Source organism: Seriola lalandi, unplaced genomic scaffold (genome assembly GCF_002814215.2).
Source record: "Seriola lalandi dorsalis isolate HSWRI2012SDOR001 ecotype SW California unplaced genomic scaffold, Sedor1 jcf7180002054825, whole genome shotgun sequence".
NCBI classification, from domain to species: domain Eukaryota; kingdom Metazoa; phylum Chordata; class Actinopteri; order Carangiformes; family Carangidae; genus Seriola; species Seriola lalandi.
The window spans coordinates 739,035-764,950 of record NW_019525378.1 but is presented as its reverse complement, the minus strand read 5'-3'; the positions used below and the strand labels follow the sequence as shown (position 1 = coordinate 764,950).

Genomic DNA, 25,916 nt, shown 5'->3' with positions numbered 1-25,916 from the left:
AGTAATACTGTCGGGGCAAGCTGTGACAACCCATTAAACACCACTGTGCAAACACATAATACAAGCAGACATTCAAAGCTGCTTGTAATGATGGTATAAATTTACTTGACATAACCCAGCACACACCCAACTCTTCACACATTTGCTGGTGTCAGCCTCTTGTTTTTTTTCCAGCGTGCAGAAGCCAGTGAGTGACACTGCTCAAACCAACAGAGAAAACCTTGAAGTTCTTATCAAAACCAGAAACAAGTTTATTAAAAACATCTTGACTTTATGTCATCAGATTATTATAGTTTAGTGCCTAGTGCTAGCATCTTTTAAAAAAGATTTTTTTAAAAAGAGAGAAAGGGGACACAGAAATTAGACAAAAACAAGGAAAAATATGATCAGTTTCTGAGGCGAGCTCGTCTGGATGTGCGGGCGATGGGTGTTGTCACTTTAGGGGTTTCACTCTCTGCCATTACAGCATCTGATGGAGAAAAAAAAAGATTAAAGATTAGAAATTGATTAACCCAGCAAGACAAGTCAAGTGAAACAGGCTGCCACACAAAATATTGCCCAGGAATGGTTTCATGTTTTCAGTTTTAAAAGAAAGTGACAGTATCTCTATGTGTTTTCTATCAACTCTTACAGGGAAATCCTCAGATGTTAGATTAGTGCTGTTGCAATGCACAGCTCACTTTTAAAAAGGAACTCAGGTAGAACAGTTTTAAAGCTTCTTAGAGAACCGGCTCAGCCCAGTGGTCCCAACTCAACTTTGTTGCATCGATCCAAAGTATATTACTGACTTGTTCAAAAAAAAAAAAATAGATTAAATTTATCCATAATACCGACACTCTAAGTAAAAGAAATGTAGAGCTGAAACATTTGATTATTATACTGATAGAAAAATAATCGGTAGCCATTTTGATAATTTATTGTCATTTTCAAATAATAATACCAAACATTCCTGGGTTACACCTTCTAAAATGTGATTATATGTTGCTTTTCCTATTATGTGATAGTAAACTGAATGTTTGGGAATCGTACGTTTGGACAGACAAAATGGGCTATTTGAAGACGTCACTTTGGGCTTAAGGAAATTGTCATTTTCTGTTTTTCCACAATTTTATACACCAAACGCTTAAATTTATAAAATTGTCAGAATCAATTATGATAATTGCCGTTTTTATCTTTGTATTTCTCATAAAATATGACGCTTAAGAGACAGATGAAGAAAATTATTAAATTCCATTCCAAGTATAATGGTGCATGTAAAAAGTGGCTACACTCACCCTCCTCTTCTTCCTCCTCCTCCTCATCACTGCTGAAGGTGATCACAGGTTTCTTGGACTTGCGAGATTTCTGAGGCGTCACAAAACTGTCATCACCTTGGCTAGAAACTGAAGGCTTTGTTTGACCTGTGTCAGAGAGAGAAATGTTAATTTTGTCACAATCAAAATCAACAAATTGCTTTGAATTTACAACCATCAGGGTCCTTGAAAGTCAAAGCCGATGAGTACTGACCTCTCCTGGTCCTCGGACGGCCTTTGGTGGGCAAAGGTGTTCGCATGACTGTCTTCTCACTTGTTCCTTTTTGGTTCTCTTCCTCCATCTCAGGGCTTTCTACATTCTCCAGCCCCCGTGTGTGGACTGCAGTCAGCCTCTTTTCAAACTCATCGACCTGGGCCTGGTAGAGAAAGTTCCCATCAATAAACCCAAACAAAGGTAATGCCGAAAAAAAAAAAAAAATCTAAAAAGATATTGTACCTTAAACTGGGGTTTGGCCCCACGCCGAAGTTTGGCGGTAATGGAGAGCAGGGGCTGGTAAACTCCAGGCTCAGTCAACTTGTCACTGTAGCATTCCCAGCACTCCTGCAGCCTCTTAAAACCACGCTCACACATGGACAGCAGAGACAGAGACATGGCCAAGTCACACCACTGACGCTCCGTCCTGAGGAGAGAAGCAGAATAAGAGTCAGGGATTAGCGAGTAAAAACTGGATTTGAAACTATGTGAAATGCATAGTAATTCAAGATCCTTAACAAAAAAGTTCATTAGCTCATTACTCATGAATATGGCTTCGCCCTGACATTTGGACCAAATCTCATTTTCCAGGAAGCACTTATATCTAAATTCACTTTGCCATTGTGTAATATAAGATGCCCTTCCTTTGAGCTCCGAATATGGATGGAGTATGAGTCAGAGGCAGACTGAAGCCAGGACATGCCAATTGTTCGTCTACACTCCTCAGCCATATGGGAAGACAGTTTCCATGACAAAATGAGCGAATAAGATGTCAGAGTGTAGGTGATAGGTGAGCTCTACTGTGAACTTACTAATTGTCGATCTCTCTTCACACAGTGAAAACACCTACTAATTATCCACATATCCACCCCTGCATCTTTCACAAATTAAATACTGCAGGGCACACATTAGAAATGAGCTGGTAAATTGTAAAGAAAAGAAGAAAACCGCCGGTCAGAGGTGAAGATGGAAAAAAGGAGGTGGAGATGTACTCACTTGGCAGTCCTAAAGCGCTGACACAGTTTCTCTACCAGAGACTCGGTCTGCCTTTCTTTGGTGATGTAGGAGAACAACTGTCTGAAAACACACAAAAATAATAGAACATCTAAACAAAGCTCTCAAAATAGCAAAGATGTCAACTTTCCCCTTCAAACACGTCACGATTTGTCCAGGGCATGCAGAGTCCTGCACAGTGTGGACAAATCCCATGGGGACAAAAGCAGCAAATTGGAGAATACACATATTGTGAAGCTGCCAAACTCACTTCATGATGGTGTTGAAGTCCTCTGAGCTCATGCCTCTCTCTGGATCAGACAGGCGACTGATGATGTCTGGAAGCAGGTTGTAGATCGCATTGTCCTGATGGATGACACCAATGACAGTTAAAAACCTTCCCAATTACTCTGGGTCCAGAAAAGGTTCTGAATGTGTGTTGATGTGCATGTGTGTGTACCTTGGTGGCCAACTCATTGAAGAAGTTCAGGGCAAGGCTGGTAATGTGCGGCTCAGGGTCAATTAGCAGCACAGCCACCTCACTGACTTGACCTTTGACCTTGAGCACATCCTTAAGCACCAACTGAGTAAGAACTGTGACAGCTGTCTGCCTCACTGAGGGAACCTCATCACTGAGCCTGGAAGAGAAGAGGATGTTAAATTAACAGCTAGTTACTCGTCAACCACTTAGGTACCGACACTAAGACACTACAGCCACCTTAGCATGCTGACACATTAAACTAAGACGATCACATTTGCTAATAAAAACAGAACAGAGTGCAGCTGAAGATGATAGGAATGTCATTAATTGTGCAGGTATTTGATCATTAAAAATCAAAAAATTGATATTCACTGATTTTAATTATAAACAAATAAAAATGTGACGTGATGAGAGCACAAAATGAAAACCTTCAAATAGCTTCTTACTGTGAGTAATAGTTTGAACAGTTTGTTATTTCTTATTTGTCTTTTTGTCTAATCTTTTCTCACTGATTTGAAGGTATTGGAAATGTAGTCATGAATATTTTATGTTATAGAGAAATACTAAGATATGAAACCAACTTGTCAGGGGCTTTAAGGGATCACCAAAGTCATTACAATTCATCCTGACAGGAACATGAACATTTGTATCAAATGTCATGACAATCCATACAGTAGTTGTTAACATTTCACTGAAAACCACAAATGTGAATGTCACGGTGATGCTAGATGAAAAGTCAGGGGAACACCAAAGTCATTCAGCCACATCCTCTCATCTATCCAGTTGATGTTGAGATATTTCAGTGGTTAAATTAAATCTTTGACCTGCAGGTGTTTTTCGAGGGAAAGGTCAGTGGATGACTAAGTGATCACTAAGTCAGTAGGATTCATCCTCTGAAGAACCTGAATATCGGTACAAAATTTAATTGACTGACAGTCCAACACCGCCATTCCTGGAAACGCTCTGCTAGTGTGACTAAAAATGAAAGTGGACGTAAAATGTCTTGCCACCCGGACATTTGTTATTTTCCAATCCTGGTCAATTAAGCTTTCTGTAAAGACTTGGAATTAGCCAGAATGTTACAGAAACCAAACGACTGTTTCAGCCTTGGCTGAGCACAATGGGATTGGATAGGCTGTGTGGCAGGGTAATCTGATAGCATTCTGAGACCAATTTAGATTTACCCTCATCCAAAACCACAGAACAAAAGAAACTCATTAACCATTTCTCATTTATGCCAGAGAGCAGGACTCCTGGCAGAGGATCACACACTTGTACATGGCACAACCACATGCCAATGCAGGGGCTTACAACAGTGAGGAACAGGGTAATTAATTCTTAATGCGCTTATCAGGAGGCTACAGGGCACCAGCCTTGAGAACAGTGGAGGTGTTGCTGTGTGGGAGACAATTAGGGGACACTATGAAATGCTTATCAGGTAGGAAACACTAAGAGGGCAATGGCGCAGTATAAAAAGAACACAATGTTTTACACGTCTGAAACACCTCAATGTGAGCATTGTCAACCATTATAATTAAGACCACACTTCATCAAAAAGAGCAACTTCAGCCTCTGAGTTGGCTAAAGAGAAACTGTAACTTTGTGCAGGGGAAACAGATAGAAAGCATGAAGTGTTTTTTTTTTTTTTTTTTTTTTTTTTAAATGAAAGCATACCTACAAGCGTAAACCCTTGCAGAACCTTTGACTTCACCCAAAATTATTCCCTTCTGCTCATTCAACCGCTCTATATAATTACAACACACTAGTCATTGATTCTTGTCAGAATCTGTAACACACCAGGAATTAAGCTGTTCGTTGTCTAAAACTGCCCTTGTCTGAGGCGGTCTTAGGCTCCACCCCAGTTCACCAGTGGGGGGTGGGTTTTCTACAAGCCATGAAGCGCTGGCTGGTTCCCATAGCAACCGCAGAGAGCAAGCTTCAAGGCAGATATTAGAGTTTGCCATCATAGATCATCTCAAAGTTTCCCCCCATTAAAAAGTCGTGGCGGAGAGAGTAAACTTTTTCCATCATGTGGCTCAGTGGAGCATTGCGACAGCGGCAACACTTCAGTGACAGAGGAACAACACACAGACGTGGTGGTGGAGGGATCCGGATGACGATGGCTCAAGTGTACAAGCATAAGGTGAACGTTGGCTGAGAGGGAGGAAAAAAAACAAAAACAAAACAGATCTACAAATATTATGATAATGTGCCTCTAATTGGATGAGAATCAATTAATTTGAGGGAATGATAAGCATGAGCTGTTACAGCAACAAAACTTATATTTATTTATTATACTTATATTATTGGGCTTACAAAATCAAATATGTCATTACATTACCTGGCATACAGGTTCTGTGTCCAGGGCTCACAAATGTTTGGGAAACGGACAGTGAGGTCTCCGAGGGCTATTATGGCATTGGCCCTGACAACAGGAAGAGAAGAGCGCTCCAGCACTGTAAACATGAGGCGGATGTTCTCTTCACACACCGATGGGCTGACGTAACGGATAAAGAAATCACAGGATTAAAAGTTATCTCAACAATTCAGCTAGGTCTATTTAAAGTCATATATGTATAATACTGCCACTAACAAATATTTCCATTAATCTGCAAGTTAGTTTCTCAATTTAGTAATTTATTGTTTGGTCCATAAAATGTCAGAAATCACAAGTCACAATTTCCCACAGCCCAAACTGACACATTCAGATTGCTGTAACTGTTCAACCAATATAGTACACTGACCAAAGAGAAAATAAGTTCAATGGCAAGTATTCCCACCAGTGATTGTTTTTTACTTAATGGATTTAAATGGTTGCAGGTTAATTTTTGTGTTGACTCATAAACTGCTTAATCAGTTCTACAGGTGTATATGGTATGAGAGCATTGGAATAGGCACTGTGTTTACCTTATCATCATATACTGAGAGAGTGCCAGACAGGCAGCTGTGGTGAGCTGTGGGTGGGAATAGCGACCCGGGGAACTGCACACTTTCACCAGCAGGGGAAGGAATGCACACAGCAGGTTTTCCTCTAAACAGAGAGAGAGGAGGAGATGTTGAAGTAATACATGAAAATGTGGAACAAGCAAAATGTATGTGAAGAACCGAATGTAGTGGATGGTGAAGAGTGGGCAGCTTAATGTGAGAGAGAAAAACAAAAAAGCCAAGAAGCTTTCATTACCTGCCAGCAATTCAGTCTCACAGATCTTTCTGATGAGTTCCGCCTCCGTATCTTCAGCAGAAGCACCGATCAACCCAAGTTCCTCCTCCATGGCACTCTCATTGGCTGCTTGCTGTTGGAAAACCATTAAAGCTTTACAAAAATAGTCACTTCTCTTTCCAACTGTGTCTGGCCAGCTTGAGAGAGGCAGTGAGACCAACCTTTCATTTAGCAAATACCCTTTGTTTATATTCTTACTTGATAACTAACAAAAGAGAAGAGATAAGAATGAGATGCTGTGTGGCTGTGATGTTAGTGACAGTAAATGTCTGATAAAAACCACTCTTTCCACACCTCATGTTTACAACCCTATCTCCTTTTGGCTTCACCAAGTCAGTAAATCTCCCATGGTGAAGTTTAGTCTTACAGCAGCTTAAAATGATACTTGAGTCAAAATAATTTTCTAAAGTCTTAAATCACTAACAACATTAAAAAAGGCTACAATGGATGAAAAACAGATAACTCTTCTCAAATTACTAAACTGAGGCATTTTGTGTGGAGTATCCCAAAAAAACTAGTGTCCAAACTATTTTGTTATATGACACTTTGCCTCCGTCTGTCCCTCTGGTTATCCAGGAGAAAAAAAATAAAATGAACAAACAAACATTTTAATGCTAATTAAGGAGACATTTATCTTCCTGTTCCCCGATGGGTTGAACAGTTATGAGCCATAACTCATCTGACTGTGCCACTAAAATAAATCTCATCAAGTCATCCTGCTGAGACTCGGCCTGATTGTTAAGATGCTTTTTGCCACACAGGGGGTTGTTTCGGCTCCATTTGTAACATTAAAGTATCTGAACAAGTACTTTTAGCAACAGGCAACTGATGTTTTGATACAGAAACATTAAGTTTAAAAAAACAAAAAAGAAAAACTTCTGAGCAAGTTTTTTTAATTATTTGTTTTGTCTATAAAATCTCATAGAATAGTGAAAAAATCCCAAATCCCAGAGTCAAAGATGATGTATGCAAATTATTTTTGTCCAACTCACTCAACACCCACTCACAAAACGTGACAGCAAAATAACAAAAATAAACGTTTGTACAAGGAAATCATCATAAAAAAAAGCAATTCCAAATTTATTTGTAAAGAATCACAATTTAATTTCTACTTTAGCTAATGTATTACTACTGGCCAGTGTTCTAGAGTAACTTACACACCACAGTACAGTATATACAGCTGCTGTATACAGGTCTGTGCAGCCTCATTACCTTAGCTTTGCTAGATGGGCCCTTTTCTTTCTCCTCCCTTTCCTCCGTCTCTCCTCTCCTCCTCCGCAGCTCAGCGCTCACACTGCGCTCAAGGTGAGACACCTGCCAGAAAGCCACGCAGCCACACAGAGCCAACAGCTGGGCCAGACACACACAGTTCACTGCAGGAGACAAAGACATGTGATTAAGAGGATGTTGACAAAGCTAGGTGCACTGGGACAGGTTACACAGTGTCAATGTAAACATCCGATTATGCTAATGCTAAATTACATTACACTTAAAACTACAAATGTCTTCTTTGGGAAGAGACATAATAGGACTCGCCTTGTTCACCCTGCTCACTGGACTCTTGAGATCCATCTTGCATTTGACCAGGATCTTTGTTGACGTCCCCACCTTCTGCAATCTGATCTAGTAATAGGCGAGCACTGCGCTGGAGCAGCCGTGAGCACAGCTGGTCAGGAGATTCTGCCAGGAAGTAGATGAGACGGACAGCCTGTTCCATGAAGCTCTGCCAGTAAGGGTCTTCCATCACCACACCTGGAGCAAGTACCAACAGGCTCAGTCAGAGGAAGAAACTACAAGTGGTGCAAGCCAAGACGGACAAACTGGGAATATTTCTAAGCAAAGGCCACATTTGTCTGCATTTACCTTCAGCGATGGCCTGTGTGAGGCAGGTGAAGAGCTGATGCTCCTGGGGCAGTCTGAATGGAGAACCTTTTGATTGCTGGTGAAAATATTGAAATGTATATTAACATTGTGTTGAACTCCACAGTATATTTACATACTTACATAAACTGGATTTTCACATTTAATGAAAGTGACAAAATTCTGAGATTACAAAAAGAAATAAAAAATTAACTGTAACTCTTATTATTAGGGTTATATTTCAAGGGTTAAATATTGTCTTATGTTATATGGGATGGACACAAAAATATATATATTCCTTTTGTTTGCCAAAAACGTCATTTTCCAGTAATGAAATGAGCAGATCTTTTATGATCAAATTATTCTAAAACTGTTCTCAAACTGGAAAAATACTGTCAACACAAATCAGGAAATATTACATTTACAGCTGGGATCTCTGCAATCCATATGGGACTTTGCTGTAGCAGACTTACGACAGATGCCATCAGTTGATAATTATTTTTCTAGGCAATTCTCATAAATGTAGGAAGGATGTAAGTAATCAAGTATGAAGCTGATAAAACAATGGTAAGTATGGTTTTGAGCTGTATAAGGGGGCTCAGAGTCTCCAGAACATTATATCTAATTCTTATCTTCTAAGAAAAGATTTTAGACCCTGCCACACTGACCCATTGAATCTCTAAATCAACAGGCTCAAGTCAGTGAGGCCCTGTGGTTATCATGAAATACTTGAGGCAAGCCATGGTTTATTGTTTTCTTACCCTGACATGGTCAGTGATACTGCAGATGGTTATAACTGTGTCTCTGGCCAGAAGGAAGTCTTCAGTCACTTTTTCTCCAAGAGCCACAGAACAAAGAGTGTCCAGATTACTGAGAACCACTTCCCTCTCTGCCCTGTTATATTCACATACATAAAAAAAAAATAAATACAGTTTTACAAAGATGCATAAAATACATATATATTTTTATTCCCAAATGGTCTCGTGATTATGCAAAGTAAAGTAATAACATCTCTGCCCTACATCACCCTGACTGCTGTGTGCTGGCCTTGCCAGTGCCAGGCTGCTGCCCAGATAATGCGTGTAGGAGGTTGGGTTAGGAGAAGCGCATAAGATTTAATAGGTTATGAATGCTGCTGGCTGGATGAAGAGAGGCAGCAGTGTGGGTGGACTGCAGATAGTCTCTTTACTCTCTTGCTCGCTCTTCCCTACAGCAGCGGCAGTCTTTGAGGTAGATTGAGGGGGAACACTAAAAAAAAATACATATATTCAGTGAAATGCACTGGCAAGGAGCCGAGTTATATGGTCGTGACTTCGATTACAATGAAGAGGAGCTAAAGCTGAGCTTGTAGTCTGACTAATAAGGATTTGCTGATGTCAAGTAGCTGAGGCAGGACCAAAATGTTATGTGGTGAGGAATATTACAGATTTTACATAATAAAAAAAAACAACCCTGGGCCAACTCAACTTTAACACAGAACAATAGTTTTTTTCCCCTGTGTATAAACATTGAGGTTAATTTTAATATACAACTTGGAATGACGTTTGGTCTGAGTCCAAATAAATTCAACTTAATCTTAAAATCCAGTTTACACCTGTATAAAAATGTGGCTGTTATCAGGATCTGAAGAAGTTCATGTCTGAGGAAGGTATAGGGACAAAAATCTTTTTACCTTGAGATTGTTTCATTATGTCAATCTTTGCTTCTCTGAATATCAAAGTCAGACCAAGATTTACAATGAATTTAATCAGATAATTTAATTTCTTCCAATAATAATAAACCAAAATGAGGTTCATGGTAAATATTTATCAGAAGCCATGGTAATACAACTTAAACATCATTTAATACTTCCACCTCACTGAACATGCAAGCAAATCAAACTAGAAAGTCAGTTAAACTGAGTTTATTTACCCACACAGCTCGGCTGCATTTCATGATTCAGACCATGACACGTATACAGGCTCAACTGAAAAAATACTGTTTCACACCTGCACTGCTCAGTACAAAGTATAATGGGAATATAATAAGATTTTAGCAAGCCACATGCAAAATGTAAATGCAATTTAAAAAAATTGTTGGTTGAGAACAGCTCAGTGTTGCAGAAACATCATGACTCAGTCTGAATTTGACATGCACGTCAGAGGAGGCCCCGTTACATCTGTTCTCACCAGTCAACACACCTTTCCCTCATCCACAGTAAACAAGTCATAAGTATATACACAGCACCTGCAAGCACGGCTGTTGTTTAGTTGTTTATACTACCTTTTACAAAGCTAGAAAACAAATACAGGCTGTACAGCATCATGTCTAATTATCGTACAACTTGGTATATTTGTTTGGTTGACATCCCTACCTACTCCACTGCACTACGTGGTGTGTGCAAAATAAGTGAGATCAGTTCACAATGTGGACAGAATGAGAAATTGCATAAACAAGCTTCGATGGGAAACAAATCAAGATTTCAGGAGTAAATCAGGACTTAGATTATTTACTGGCATGGCTGACTGAATTTTACATTTCGCTGCCTTGAGCACAAAACAAAATGTATACATGCGGCTGTGACCACTTATCCTTGTGTTGCTCTATATGATCAGAGTAGGTAGGGCTGCGTCAGACTGGGCTGCCGCTTTAGAGCACAGTAGCAAATTTTACCAAAATTACCAGCCAGTCAAAGGCAGGAAGAGTGAAACCACCATATTTGGTTAACTTGTACAAACCCTTTTCTTCATCATGTCATAAGTAATTAATTTCCTAGGAACATAATGAAAGTGGTCCGTGTCTTACCGTGTAGCCATGCCCAGCAGTAACACTGCAGCTCGCCTGTGTAAGCCAGAAGTCTCCCGTTTTCCAGTAAACCTCTCCCACAAGACTTGCACTACAGTAGACTGGAGACTGCTGTCACTGCCAAAGAACTCCTGGACCTACAGATACAAGTTTTAGTGGTTAATGCTCCCCGCAAGCCTTGTTTCAAGGTATTCCAATGCAAATCATTTAACACCTTAAGAAGGCTTACAGTATGTATTCTATAGCTGTAAAAATATATATCCTTCAATATTCTGCATAGCTGTTTCTTTAATTGACCATCATAAAGAGAAATGAGCAATATCAGAATAATAAAAATAATAATTACTCACTATTTCCTCAAGACACTGGATTGTTCCTAGTGATGCATCAACCATCAGCTCAGAGAGACTGTCCACAAGAGTCTGAGCTTTCATCCTAATAAAAGATGAGACCGCTGCTTTAAGATGACAACAAACTTTTTTTTTGATTTATATACGGTAAGTAATTAAACAGAGTAGATAAATTATTAAAATTAAGTTAAAGTGTTTTTAGATATTATGTGCATAAACAAAGTGGTATTTATTATTAATATTGGCTCAGTTATGTGTATACACAAAAATGCACCAAACAAGCTCATCAAGTAATTTTATATTTTTAAATTCATTGAATGTTTCATGAGCTTTTTTAATTACTAATGTTAACCAGAAGGGCAGGCAGCCTAATGTCACTGTAATCCTCACAGAGGAGACTTTGGCAATTGACTTAATAAGGACCCAGAATTAATTACTAGCTGATGTCACATTAAATTGTTTGTCATATTTCATCACACTGGAGCCTGAACAGGACGTGCACCTGTTTTATAAGTTAGGACTATTCATTTTATCAGGTATGTTCTACAGACCTGATGGTATCTCCGTGAGGGTTCAGATACAGGCGCCTATAGGCGTGGACAACGGCATCTTTAATGGCAGTGTCAGTTGACCAGACAAGAGGCAACATCTTCCTCACGCCACTGACAGAGTTGGCAACACTGAACTCGCACACTGTCACACAGAACTGCACAGCCTCCTGGACCACTAAAAACACACAGAAAAACTTTTGTTGTAGGGTGTACATATATTTTCAACACTATATGGAAATGTAAATGTACAAGTTTGAACAGGTTTAGCCTCCGGCAAATGCTGCCTGCTACCTGAAGTGGTTTTCCAATACAGCATGGTGTTGATAACATAGATTGCTCTCTCCACTTGTAAGGCGAAGGTCTCTGTATCTCTCAGGTACTGCACCAACATCTCCTGCTTCTTCAGCTCCCCATCCTCGGCCTCCTTCTCCCCCTCTTTCTGTGGAGTTGGAGGCAAGTTCTGGCTGAGCTCAGCAGTGTCCTCATCAGAGCCTGAGGAAAACATCAGGGGCCATATAATGTAAAGTAAGTTCATACCATGAAGGAATCACACAAGAATTCAACCAATGGAAATCATCTTTCCATCGCTGTTTGATTGCTTAACATTCCCTGCGGCTGGTGCACAGAAATTAAGTTAGAGTTGCTCTCTTCGCTGTAAGGCTTTTGGTGCGAGTAAGGAAAATGCCATCAATTCCTGATTACTCTTGCACACTAGTAGAAGCTCCTGACTGAAATATTGTTGGAAGAAAAATGGCAAACCAAGTTTGACTATGCTGTGCTTCAAGTGTGGGCAGTAATTAACACACAAAAATGTGGTCCATGCTTATATTTTCAATTCCATAATCACTTAGGTACCACCTTGGACTGAGATTGGTAGGGAAAAACCCTGCACTTCACAAAAGTCTTTAATTGCTGTGCAGCTGAATGTTGTGTCCATAGCAATTCTGATTTACAAATGCCTCTTTCTAAACTGCTGATATATTTATCGCAACAGTTGGTAAGTCTTACAGTCATAGTAACAGTCAACACATTAGAAAGACAAGGAAGGCCTAGATCTGAACAGACATTTACAATTACAGATAGTATGATAGAAACATGTTTGTCAACTGATTTGAAGAAGTTACTCATTTCTTTTATGTGAGGATAGTAAATTTTGTTAGGGACTGAATATGGTGATCTGAGCTAAGTACAACATAGTGTTGGTGGAGGTTATGTGTCAGTCATCAAGTGTTATGAAAAACATTACGAATGAGACAGCTGGTTTGATAAGTGAAGTGCTCTATGCTCTAAAATACATCTTCACCTCACACTGGTAAAGGCATATATATTACAGACCAGTTAGTTTTAATGAAGTGACACTGAAACATAATGTGAAATTAATTTCCTCCAAAGAACTGAATCTTAAATGTGTTCAGCCTTGCCTCCGTGGAGAGCACTTTTGATGAGCATATCTTGATGGAAATGTGTCAAGTGAACCGACCTCAGGCATTACCTTTAAAAATCAGAGCCAGTGTTTCCATTAGTGTGTCAGGGGTGACAGTGGACAGAGAAGCAAACATCTCAGATTGAGGGAAGCAGCTATGAGCTCTTATACAAAGACGCACAGCATTCCTGTAGGGAGGGAACAGAAAAGACATCTCACATATCAAATTATTTGCTAATTGACAGCATGGGATAAAAACAATCCTTCAGGTAGTGACACTTGAGTCAACTTTTACCCAGGCCAACACTGGTGATTAGCATCACCTGTATTTGTTGACACGGAGGTACTGAGCAATCTTCACTGCAGTTGCCCTGTCGTCTTCTGCCTCCTTTTCTTCCTCCACATCCCTTTCATTCTCGTCCTCCTGCTGCTCCCTCTCTGTTTCACTTGTGGGCTCCAGCTCTGTCCTGACAGTAACGAGCAGCTCAGGCTCCATAGCGGCCCACAGCTCAGATGCTTTTATCACCGCCACTGCCAGGAGGGAAAGGAGAAGGTGAAAAAGAAAAAAAAAGTCAAATCCAACCAGGATTAGTCAAGTTAGAGCTTTAAAGAAAATTCCAGCGGGACAATTTACAGAAAACTATTAAAAGGGGGAATAAATTTGTCAAACAGAATAATTGTTTCCTGGGGTTAAAAATCTAGATTGTAATGCTGGGGACTAGAGTGCCACCATTTGATCATATTTTGTAACTTTTTCCTGGTGTGCTACTGTATTCTCCCTTTTACTAGATAGTGTTTTTACTAAAGCTAGTAAAAAAAAAAAAACAACAGTTAAAGCATTTCTGACAGTGACTGGAATATGAAACTAGTTGAAGCCTCTCTTACTTGTTATTGATCAACTAGGGAATTGAATCTGAGAAATTTATTTAAAAAGGAGGCTTGAGGGTTTACTCATCAATTTAAAGCTGAAATGTTATTATCAATAATGTATTCAAGTTATATTGAAAACTCAAAATACTGACTTTTGTTATCATATTTTTCCTAGATTCAACTCAAGTTTTTTTTTTTTTTTTTTAACTTGCATCTTTTTTGCATACATCTATAAACTACAGAACTTTTGACATCTGGCTCAGCCTTACTTTTGACAAAAAATATTAAGAATGAACTTCTAGTGCTTAATAAAAATGCATTTTTTAATATTCATGTGATATGGCTGAAAGTTACAGGTGTGAATTTTGAGACAACTTTTTCAGGGACCAGGTCTGCTGAGCTCAAATGAGTTTCTGAACTTGGCCTCAGATTACCAAAGAAGCAACTCATGGCTGACTGAACAGCAAAGAGAGCTGGGTGAACTCCTTGCCTTTCACACATGTACACAAATGTAAACACACACGAACACGCACGCGGACACACACACACACACACACACACACACTGTCAGCTTCATCCCTGTGATTACTCCATTGTAACTTTGAAGGAATCATTTGGGTCGAGCCAAATCATTGTAGGCAGGCCCTTACAGCAGAGCAGGAATTCTCCTCTGCACTGCCAAGATTACCTGCCAGTCAAGGCAAGAAGAACCCAGCTCTCATTCAGTTAGCTCGTATTCGCCTTGGTCTCATCACTGGGCAAAATATGAATTCAACATGAAGATAAATAACTTTTCACAGGGTTCATCCGCACCTGGTGCTTTTCCCTCCAGTTTCTCTTTCATCTCTCTGAGTTTAGCGGTCTCTTTCTCCAGTGGCTTCTTAAGGTCTGCGCTGCTCAACTGAAAGAAAATTTCTGAGATTGTGAAACCTGAACAAGTCTACTACTCCAGTTTTAAATCATGTTGATTTGACTTACCTTGCAGCTGTAGGGGTTGTGTGCAATGAAGGCTGCCAACAACTGAATAGCACTCTTCACAGCATTTATAGATTTGTCCATAAGTCGCCCCACAGCAAGCTCCATCACGTCGCTGTACCTACACAGAGGGAGTGCCTAAACACAAACAGTTTGTATTACCAAGCAGGGCTAATGTCATGCTTTTACAAATATAATATAAGTCAAGAAAACATACTTTGCTGTTCACAATGCGTGTGTAGACCTGCAACACACGTGCCCTCACGTGGGAATGTGTGTCGTGCAGATGCTCCTGCAGTGTGTCAAAGAATCGGTCGCGGTCAGCTTTACCAGACTCATCGAGGCCATCACCACACAGGACCCGAACAAGGATCTCTCCAAGCACTTCACACACAGCAACACGCATTGTGTGGCTCTGGAAAACAGGGAAACAGGGAATTAGGCTGTGTCTAAGCATGCTCTTGTGTCATGAAGTACTAAATGAGAAGTGATGTATTGTAGCATTTTCTCAGAAATAGGTCATAGGCCCTCAGATTACCAAAGAAGAAACTCATTGCTGACTGAACAGCAAAGAGAGCTGGGTGAACTTCTTGCTTTTTACACACACAACACACACACACACACACACTGTCAGCTTCATCCCAGCAATTACTCCACATTGACTGTTGAGGAATAATTTGGGTCGAGCCAAATCACTGTAGGCAGGCCCTTACAGCAGAGCAGGAATCCTCCTCTGCACTGCCAAGATTACCTGCCAGTTAAAGCAAAGAAGAACCCAGCTCTCATTCAGTTAGCTCGTATTCGCCTTGGTCTCATCACTGGGCAAAATGTGAACTGAACAGTAAGAAAAAAAACTTCTGTTGAAAGGAGCCTTTACTAGAACCATTTTACTGTATCAGTAAAGTACCACATTTTGACACTCAAGTCCTAAATGAGAAGTGTTGTGGTGTGGCTTTGTCATAGCAACATTTACAGGCATAAGTGACAATGTGCCCTGGAGCAAATAAAATGGCAGGAATTTATCCTTGAGTACAAGCATGTTACTCATTACACTTAGAGTAATGCAATCACGATGTAAAATTTAATTGGTGTCCCTGCCTTGTCTGAAAATGGACAGTGTCCTGTGTTCTGTTACCCTGTGAAACGCAAAGCAATGCAGTCCTTTCCAATCACAGAGAAAAAGTGTTTACACTAAAATGAAAGATGGCCATTTCTTCTTTTGTCATCTTTTTCAATATATGTTGACATTGCTGCACAAGCCAATCATGACCTATGAATCTAACAGCTTAGTGCGGAGTCCTCCCCAGTCTGGCAACAATATATGAATATCTACACAAGAAGTTTGAAATGACAGAAAGAGCGATGTGGGAATGGGATCTGCCTCTGCCAAGCTGGATGTGTGTGTGTGCTCACAGAGGGACTTACAGTTACTTCTCCACAACATCACAAACTTTTATTAGCTCAAAGTCACTGGGTTTCCACATTCAGGGGCTGGAAATTAAGAATTTTAATTAGCAGGATGAACATGTACAGGTGTACATTACCTCTCCTTCCAGATGTGTGATGAGCACACTAATGTTGGGGATCATTAATTCAGGCACCAGAGCACTAAGTTCTGAGAGGAAGCAAGCAAAGGCTTTGACCCCTGACCCCTCTCTGGCAAGCTCCTCACTTGTCTTCTGACCAATCTCCCTGCAGGAGGGGAAAAAACAACAAGACATGAACTTTTGTGTAATTTGCAGCCAAAGGATAATATTTCCACAAAAAGTTTTACAAAGAGGCCTAGTTGTTGAAAACTGAACTTGAAAAGCACACAAATTATGGGCTCTGACCTTATTACTTCTCCTATGATAGCTCTGATTCCATATTCTGTGCTCCACACAGACACTGCTTGGGCAAAAACAGATGATAACTGCTCAAAGTGTTGCAGCAGCTGGATCACCTTTACACTTGCACCTGTAAGAGTTTGGAGAAAGTATATAATTAAAATTGAATGCAAAAGATTGATGTTCAGTTATAAATTGCGCTCACAGGTTCTACATGAGTGAGGGACTAACCAAGGAGGTGATTGTACTTCTTGATCAGCACCCCCAGTAGGTGAATTATACAATCTCTGGTAGGTTTGCTCTTCACATGGCTGATGGTAGGGTTCTCCAGTAGTTTGTAACAGCAGCATGTCACACAGCTATGGGAAGAAAGGCACAGAACAAAAACTTTAAACTTTGTTCATGTTAGTGTATGCTAAAGTCTGGATTCAAAGGCAACTTGGAACCTGAATGAAATTGAACACATTCTGCACAAGGCTTTGTAGTCATCAGAAAAATGTGCAGAACTGTACGGAAACAATGTTTGTAAAGGTTTTTGAGGCTGTGTGCTATTTAGTGAAAAGTTTAAGCACTGTGAGTATTGAAAAACTGGAACACTAAAAACAAAAGTCATCTCTCCTGTAGGAGACACTTCTCTGCTGAAAATAATAACGCTGGGAGTGTGAAGAAATGTTCACAATGGAAAAATTAAATGAAGCAATTGAACACAGTTCCAAGATCATCTATGTTTAAAAGGTTCAGTGTGGCATTATTAATGAAAGGGCAAAGATAATTTTCATATAAGTTCCAATTAAGGCTACAGTATTATCAGTGCTAGAAATGTTATGAATGCTCCGTTTCTTTTCCCTCTCGATTCCAGGAGTAAAAAAATTTGAACAGCTTTATAGTTCTAACCCTTTATGGATGCGATATGATTGCTATTATTGTTGTATGGCATGGCTCAGGTTAAACCCTTTGAAAAACATGAACAGACACATGAATTACAAAGACTTTTTAAAAAAAGATCTAACACCAGTGAATCACTGTAGAATAAAATTAAAAAAAAAAAAAAAAAATTAAAGCCTTGCATAGTGTAAATGTGTTGCCTTCTTACTGGTGGAACTTTCCAATGTAACATATTGCCAAATTGCTGACATTTCGCAAATAGCTAAGATTACACTATTTACCGAAAATGCTCTAAAACAGTAAGTTGCCAGTGGCTGCACAGCTTTAAAGCAACAGAGAAGACTTGATTTCCAGGAAAACTACCATTTTATATACAGTATGTGATTAACTATTAGGTTTATTAATAAAGTATGTGGTATCGGGTTGGTGCATAGACTCGTATTAGACATATACAGTATTTTAGGCAGTATCTGCAGCATTTCTGATATTGGTATCGGTATTGGAACAAGTCTAATTAATGCCGGGAAGTGATCTGGATAAGAGAGTGGGAAATTACACCAATTTTTTTTTATTATTACAATTACAACAGTTAACAGTTTATAAATCTCTTCTTAAAAAAGGCACCTCTTTTCCTCTGCTTTTGACACAGTCTGAGATGTTGTCTTTTTATTGCCTAACTGTTGTTTCTACACGTGTTTTATGTCTTTTTTGTATTTACTGTTATTGTACTGCACTGGTCAGCAGTGTTGTCTTTAAAAAGTGCTTGATAAATAATATTGGATTGGCTTGGAAGCCTGATAGTGTACTATTGCCCAGAATGCCCCAGACTGCAGAGTACCTGATGAATTCTTCCTCCACCAGAGAGAGGCTCCAGAGGGAACGGATATCCAGCTGGAGGAGCTGGACAAGGGCCTGCAGCACCTTCTCTCTCTCCGAGTCCCACTGCAGCAGCCCCTCTCCACCAGCTTTACCTTTTTTACCACCCTGTGCAAGACAGACAAAATGATTATCAGTTAAGCTTCATAGAAAATGGACTGCAAAGTAAGACAATAAAATTAAGTTAAAATCAATATACATTACATGCCCTCAGATTACCAAAGACAAAGTTCATATCTGCCAAACGAACTAGAAAGAGAATATAGTTCTTGCCAGCTGATACATATGCATTCATACAATTCACACACAGACAAACAAACATCCACACATTGTCTGGCATCTCCTACCTATCCCATCCCATTGCTCTTGGGGGGCAGAGGTTGTAGAAGGTGACAAGTTAACTGTGGGTGGGCCCTTACAGCAGTGCAGTAAAACTCCACCATACTACCAAGACTACCCACCAAACAGCAGGCTAGACACCACAATCTCTTGGTCTGACTGGATCATAAAACTTGCCATGATCTCATCAGTGGGCATTTAAAATGGTTGAACACAGAATAATTCAGTCATTGCCAATCACAGTATTTCTTAGCAATGTCATTATTAACCATACCTTCCCAGGTGCCGTGACAATACTCTGTCTACAAGAGTAACTCTCAAGGGTCTCTGTGAGCTTGCAGAGCAGGAAGACGCTCATCTTAACAGCATTCAGGTTCTCTTTGCGCTCTGCAGCCGAGACAGAGGTGGAGACGAGGATTGCCGGCAGGGAAGCAGCCAAGCCATTCACCACTGAAAGGCAAAGAAACCAGACAATACATTATCATCACAGAATATCAAGTTTGTATTTCTGTGAGTTTGAACTTAGAAAAATAAAAAGGACTGACCTTGTACTAGTATTTCCAGAGTATCCTCTTTCACACCCAGCTCCACTGAGTTGAATTGCCTACAAAATAAAGATAGTTTAGTGCTCCCACAGCTCTTAACAGAAAGCACTAAAGCAAGCTATACTGTATATGACCAATACTTACTGTAGCACGCTGTAGCCTGTGTCAAAATGTTCCAATATACACAAAGGCCCCTGGCTTCTCAATGCAGCCTTGAATCCTGTGTGAAAGAGAGAAAATCCTTAAGCTCTAGGGAAAACGTCTTAAAATGAGCAGCTCCAAAATTTTCAGAATTTGTAGTAACTACTTACTACTGAGGTATGATGGCAGCTGTTTTGGGGAGACCACATCCTGAACGACATATTGGTTGATCCCGCCGGTCTTCACCAAGTCTCCTATGCACACAGGTACAAAGAAGTCCCACGACATCGCTGCCTCACAAAGAAACGATAGATTAGTTTACATGCATCGTGAACATTCAAGGTTTGCATTCTAAAGAATATAAAGTTACTGCTACAGTGTATCATTGAACTGTACACAGCAAAGCAGGATCTTTGATAATTATATACACAAGATATTTTAGACTTAAGACAAGACTGGTTGCTATGACTGAGTTTGAAAATCAGGCTCGATGTAGCTTCACCAAGTTATATTCAAGACTTTTGACCCTTTCAATACCAGGCTCATTGAATTGTTTGTTTCAGAACCTCCCATCAGTAGCTCCCAATAAAGACTAATGACTAATTAAATTAATGCCAACTGGACTCTTGTAAGAAGAAGACAACCGAACAGCCTGTAATCGCTTAGCTACAGAAACGTTTTAGAAATAACATCACTGCCTACAGTAGCCAAGAGACAAGATTTAAGACGTTTAAATACTTTAAACAACTTTTTATGAGGAAACTCATTTCAGTATCTCTCAAGACTTTTCACCCTGATACCCTGATAGTGTACCGATTTTATTTATCGTCAAACAGTACAACTTTATTGTTGTGAATTAAGCTAGCCGGACAAGCTAAGGTAGCAAGCTAACTAGCTTAATGCTAGCTGGGCTATCTAGATTGCGTAGACCAACGTTAAGGTTATTGTTTAATGGAAACATTAGTAACAATTGTAGCTAGTAAGCTAACGACTGTATTTTACAAATTTATAAATATATTGCTTACCTGTAACGTCTGCAGTCCAGTTAGCCACAACGTCGACCTGTAAGAGTAAAAGTACTGGCTGCTCTGTCTACCGTCTGCAAACGGTCTGATTCAAATTTGTTTGGACATCGCGCCAAAGCGACGTTACTATGACGTCGAATATATGCGCCGTCTTTACTAGGGAGTTTGACCAACAGCACCACCTACTGGAAAAGCACAGCTGCAAGACTATAACTGATTAAAACTATATACTGTATAGTGTAGTGAAAAACACAGACACAAAGGACCACACTAGCACTTTTTTGAGGTAGTAGCTGTATTCAAATGATTGACAACACAATCACCCCCTCTCCCCTGTACCAATGTTTCAGCTACAGAAATGACAATACTTTTCATGAAATGTGTTACTTTCTATACAGCACTCAATCAAATGTTAAAATGAAATGGTTTAACTCACTACCACAGATGACTAATATTGTCAGGATGCAGCATTTGTCTCCATATTCGTTTACCCTCTTTAAAAAATAAACTAGTGTTCCAAGGCTAAGCACAAGAAACTAACCATACAACAAAGCAAAAAATATTCATGGCCAAACTGTTTTCAGAGGAAATACTTAAATTTTGAATTTATACATGTGAATACGGTATAGAATATCATGGAAACGTGACCTGTTAAACCATGAGGGGCAGTTGTAGTGTTCATTATTCACTTGTAAAACAAAATGTAAAAAAAAAAACAAAAAAAAAAATCACAATAAGAGCACCAAAAGTAACTAAAAAAAACAAAATTATTGTTAACCGTTACAAAAAACAAATCAATATTTAAATATAATTGTAACCACTTGGCTCCTTCACACACTCTGCATCAGACCAAGGCAAATTACATAAACCAAAAAAAAAGCACCAAATGTTAAGGAAGATGAGAAACAAAAGGTTCTAGTAACTAATGAAGAAATATTCTTCTCATTCTCCATCTGATCAGTGTCCACATTGTATTCCAGGACAACCAGGTGTTTTTATTTTCTCTTTCTGTCTTGGGAGCATCGTGGGCAATACCTGCATAACATGAATAAAAAATGACACATAAGTAATTAGGTGATTTGCTTGAATGAGTAGCAAGTCACACTTTTACTGCACACATTGAGAACAGCATAGTACATTACAGCCTCCATTTCAGTTGCAGTTCAGTTTCTTACCATTTTCCTCTTGGTTTGGTTGTCAGGCCCACACATGCAAAATGGAACCACTCAATGGAGCACTGGAGAATAAACAAAAATGGATAACGTACTGTTAAGTGTCCTGCAAATGTAGCACTTAGAACAGACAAAACAGCATTATTCAAAGTGCATCATCAAAAACAAAATCAATCTTTTCAAGGGGAAACAATGCATACAGTATGTATGTAGTGTGGTATTTCTTGCTCTTCCATCTGTGACCTTATCCACTGAGGAAGAGGGACAGAACCGCAGGACTCCTAAGCCTCTTTATTCTATCATCTTGGAAATATATATATATATATATATATATATGGGGAGAGGGTGTACATATACTGTATTTATAATAAGTGATTATTCCAATGTAATGTTATTACAATTTCTTATTTCTTATAATTCATCTTATTTAATCCTCTCAATGTCAGGACAGTACCATAAAAGTATATTGTTATGACCTTTGTGATACATGAATGGCATTTGATGTTAATGTTATTTAGATAAACACAAACATAAATAAAATTATATTTTTGCTGGACAGGCGGTCACACTAAAGGTCCCATGAAATTAAGAAATCCATTTTCTGTGTTTGCTTGTGTTCTTAATTGTACTTTTTTTTTTAATGCCAAATGTCAGAAAAGGGCATTTTGGAATATATTTATACCAAAATTCCATCTTTCTTCTTCCTGAAACCTATCATCAATTTACTGATGGTTCATACATTTGGGAATGTTTACAAATTTGTCATCCAATAAAATATGACTATCCACTTTCAGGCAATGCAATTGACCAGCAGTAGGAGAACAGATGGAGAATCCACAAGGTACAAAACTACATAAAATAACATTAATAGACTTTGGTTTGTACAAATACAAATTCAAATGTGTAATGATGATGGTCACTATAATAATTACAATTTTCTCTAATTATTGTCTCTACTTCATAATTGTCAGATTTATTTTAAGGCACTTTACATGGTTAAGTCAACAACTTACAATATTAAAGAGAGAAACCCATCAGTTCCCACAATGAGCAAGCACTTGGCGACAGTGGAGAGGAAAAACTCCCTTTTAACAAACAACCGGTTGGGTTGAGAGGAGAAAATAAGCAATGTGCTGTGAGTTCTCATCATTATTCTTTTCTTTTCAATCATCTTTTATTCCATTTATCGTTATTTCTTTTCCGAATATTTACAGTTTGCATTCAAAACATTCCAACGTCAATAACTAACTGTAATAGCTGTCTCTTTTTGCTCTTCTATAAGAGGCCTAAACAGACAAGGATAAAAAATTCTCCACTTTGCCCTCCACCACCTCTTCCATGAGTGCACCAAGATATGGGAAAATTACAATCCCAAAGGCATTTGCACATTTGACCACTGACTGAGACAGGAAAGGGGCCACAAAACAAAACTCACATCAGTGTTGTCACAGCCGATCATCTCGCCATAAGAGACCTGATGACATAGACAGTAGGTGGGTTCGTTGGGGTCCACTGGCATGTCCAGCACATCAGACGGGTGCACATTCCCAAAGTTGGAGGAAGGGCTGTTGAATTCTCCTCTGAAAATATTTTAATGAAAGTACAAGCTAACTCAGAATTATTAACTTCAAGCGTGAAAGTAAACAACATCGGGAGCTGGACAGTAGATACACAACATACGGTTGAAGGAGTTTGACTTTCTTCTGTGCACTCTTGGGACTGCCATCTTCATCTGAACTTTTCACTTTGGACCTTGTTTTAGCCACCTTCTTTTCTTTCTGTCTGGAGTCACCTGGAATGGCAGCCACTTAAGCAAATATACAACTAAGTATGGATTTAGAAATTCTTACAATACAGAAACTTCAATACAAAAATAAAAAGACATGTAGCAAAAATAATGGACACATACCTTTCTTCCCCTTACTGGAAGTGGAATCATAGTCTGTGCTCTCAATCTGCTTTTCCTTCAGGTCAGCCTCAAACCGAGCCAGGTCTGTGTCAAGGCGTCTGATGTGCTTGTCGACCTGCAGAAAACAGAACTTGAGTAGACTGATTGTGGCGCATTTGTCATGTACATTCAACACAGTGGGTCTATATATTAAGTTCAGTTATTCTACTCATATGATCTACAGATGTATGTAAAACATTGGGTTTATTTGTAAGATACTAACCATTTCATAGGTCTGCATAGCCAGTTGCACCTTATCATCTCCGAACTCCTTGCATTTACTGTAAGACTGCTGAATCTGCCTCAGTATGGACAGCTTTTGCTCAGAGGAAAGAGTCCGGGCGTTGGCTGTGTATTCTTTAGCCAGAGAGTCTATCTGTCCTTTTAGATCTAAAGAAGTGACAAGGAGTAAAACTTCTAAAACAAGATACAAATGTAATTTCACTGTTTACAGAAATATACAGAAAATAATTGCAATCACAATATATTTAAATATTAGGAGCGTGATTTTTTCTTGTTTAACAACCACAGGCATTCATTTCATTTATGGCTATAAACAACACATGTTGAGCAATACAAGAAATAGCTAGGGTATTGGCTAAACTAGGTTGTGTATTCAATCACAATTTATTATACTGAACTGACAAAAGTTAATTATGACCTCAGGGTTGTTCTATAAAAATATTTACAAACAGTTAGGGAGTTTGATTTACCAGAATTTTATTATTGGTCAGTGGAGAGGTTCCCAAATTGTTTGGCTTGTGACCCCCAAAAATTCAGTAACGTCTCATCATAAGTTCTGGCATTACTGTGGACATAAATTGTGGGCAGTTCAAAACAAAGATTGTCTTTTTGGAGAACTTTCAGATACCTGAAAATGTAAAATCAGTATTCAGTATTTCACAAAAAAATATAAAGAAACCCAAAAAGTAGGGAAAAGTCCGAAAATAAATTTAGTTTTGTGAAAACAAAACATTTCTTTCATTTCTCATTTATCCTCATTTATCCTCTTGTGATAACCTAAGACTTAACTTAGGATACCATGGGGGTTCCTGAGCCCTCGATTGGGAATCACTCAATAGATCTGATTGACCATAGTGTTACCAGATGAGAAGTGGCGTTGCGTTTAACTTTATTTTCCCAAATTGGGTGCAGATGACTTTTGTTTTTACATCACTTCTGCTTCTGAGTAGACATGCACACTTATTTCATATTTCTTTGTCTCACCCTCTGTGCGTTGATCTAGATCCCTCATCAAATTGAAGTTTCTCTGCAACTCGAACGGCAGGTTTTCTATGCCTGGTGAAATTAAAGGGAAAAGCAAAGCATTTAATCCCACTTTCAGTGAGATCAACAGGAAAAAATAATGGAAGCTGTATAGCTAGCAATATTTTATACGCGGACTGATACTCCGGCTGCCATTAACCATAGCTTTTAAATGAGCTTTCACAAGTAGGTTATGGCAGTAAAAAAATAAGAAGCACAAAGACATATAACTCTGCTTATGAAGTTAATTTAAACTAAGTCATAATAGCTGGTACAGTGTGTATACTGTACACTTGCAGAAAGCATCCTTTCTTCGCTACAGTTCGATGCGTTATTCCAGCAAATAGACTGAGCCTAAACCCGCCGACCGTTAAGAAACGGTTACAGCACTCTGTTCCGCTGGCGGGTTAACAACCACGTACAATACACAACGAAGCACACACACGCACAGCGTGTCAAATAGGTAGAAATATTTTCCAACATGATAAAATCATGATTAGCAGCTTACTGTCCAGATAGTGCTCCAAATACATCCCCGCCGCCATCTTGGAAAATGTAAACAACACAGCTTCCTGTCTGAAATGGACCAATCTGACTGGCTGTTTCCACACTCTTGACAACACTGGTGGACTTCCCAGCACAAATTCCCATCTTCACTATTGGTATGTAATTTAAGTGTAATATGTATCAATTACTTCAAATGTAATAAACACTAGCACTCACATGGAGAGCTCTTATAACATAGACTTTATAGTACATGTGCAGTTGTGACCAGTCAAAACTTTAATTCAAGATAAATCTAATTTAATTCTGACTAATGTCAGTGGACCATTGAGTTATATGGAGAATCAGGTTTAAGACAGCTAAAGTTCAATTTAGA

The 25,916-nt window shown here is 39.1% G+C and overlaps 2 protein-coding genes and 3 non-coding genes across 6 annotated transcripts; all 5 read right to left on the bottom strand.

The window, feature by feature from the left end:
- Nucleotides 1–227: 227 nt before the first annotated feature.
- ncapd2 (non-SMC condensin I complex, subunit D2) lies at nt 228–20,743 on the bottom strand. Its single transcript, XM_023426379.2, has 32 exons — nt 20,651–20,743; nt 19,796–19,915; nt 19,629–19,704; nt 19,485–19,543; nt 19,214–19,389; nt 18,563–18,708; nt 17,071–17,198; nt 16,846–16,969; nt 16,558–16,705; nt 15,231–15,428; nt 15,017–15,151; nt 14,852–14,939; nt 13,492–13,699; nt 13,238–13,356; nt 12,037–12,237; nt 11,746–11,920; nt 11,195–11,279; nt 10,845–10,981; nt 8,822–8,954; nt 8,064–8,139; nt 7,737–7,952; nt 7,413–7,573; nt 6,162–6,273; nt 5,888–6,011; nt 5,322–5,477; nt 2,960–3,137; nt 2,771–2,865; nt 2,503–2,583; nt 1,750–1,933; nt 1,507–1,669; nt 1,275–1,400; nt 228–469 (listed from the first exon to the last, which is right to left on the bottom strand). Exons 2-32 carry the CDS (start codon nt 19,911–19,913, stop codon nt 387–389), a joined length of 4,209 nt encoding a protein of 1,402 aa, XP_023282147.1. The 5' UTR covers nt 19,914–19,915; nt 20,651–20,743; the 3' UTR covers nt 228–386.
- LOC111669956 (small nucleolar RNA U85) lies at nt 14,460–14,798 on the bottom strand. The gene has a single exon (XR_002761828.1). It is a non-coding gene; the product is annotated as a small nucleolar RNA U85 (small nucleolar RNA).
- Nucleotides 15,538–15,837, bottom strand: LOC111669955 (small nucleolar RNA U85). Its single transcript, XR_002761827.1, has one exon. It is a non-coding gene; the product is annotated as a small nucleolar RNA U85 (small nucleolar RNA).
- LOC111669957 (small nucleolar RNA U85) lies at nt 18,806–19,135 on the bottom strand. Its single transcript, XR_002761829.1, has one exon. It is a non-coding gene; the product is annotated as a small nucleolar RNA U85 (small nucleolar RNA).
- Nucleotides 20,744–20,924: 181 nt separating the features above from the next.
- Nucleotides 20,925–25,639, bottom strand: ing4 (inhibitor of growth family, member 4). Of its 2 annotated transcripts, none has more exons than XM_023426288.2 (8): nt 25,545–25,639; nt 24,998–25,069; nt 23,994–24,160; nt 23,732–23,846; nt 23,503–23,629; nt 23,258–23,402; nt 21,826–21,887; nt 20,925–21,685 (listed from the first exon to the last, which is right to left on the bottom strand). In XM_023426288.2, exons 1-8 carry the CDS (start codon nt 25,579–25,581, stop codon nt 21,646–21,648), a joined length of 765 nt encoding a protein of 254 aa, XP_023282056.1. In that variant the 5' UTR covers nt 25,582–25,639; the 3' UTR covers nt 20,925–21,645. The 2 variants fall into 2 exon arrangements, with proteins under 2 accessions (XP_023282056.1, XP_023282057.1); XM_023426289.2 differs by having other exon boundaries at nt 23,503–23,614.
- Nucleotides 25,640–25,916: the final 277 nt, after the last annotated feature.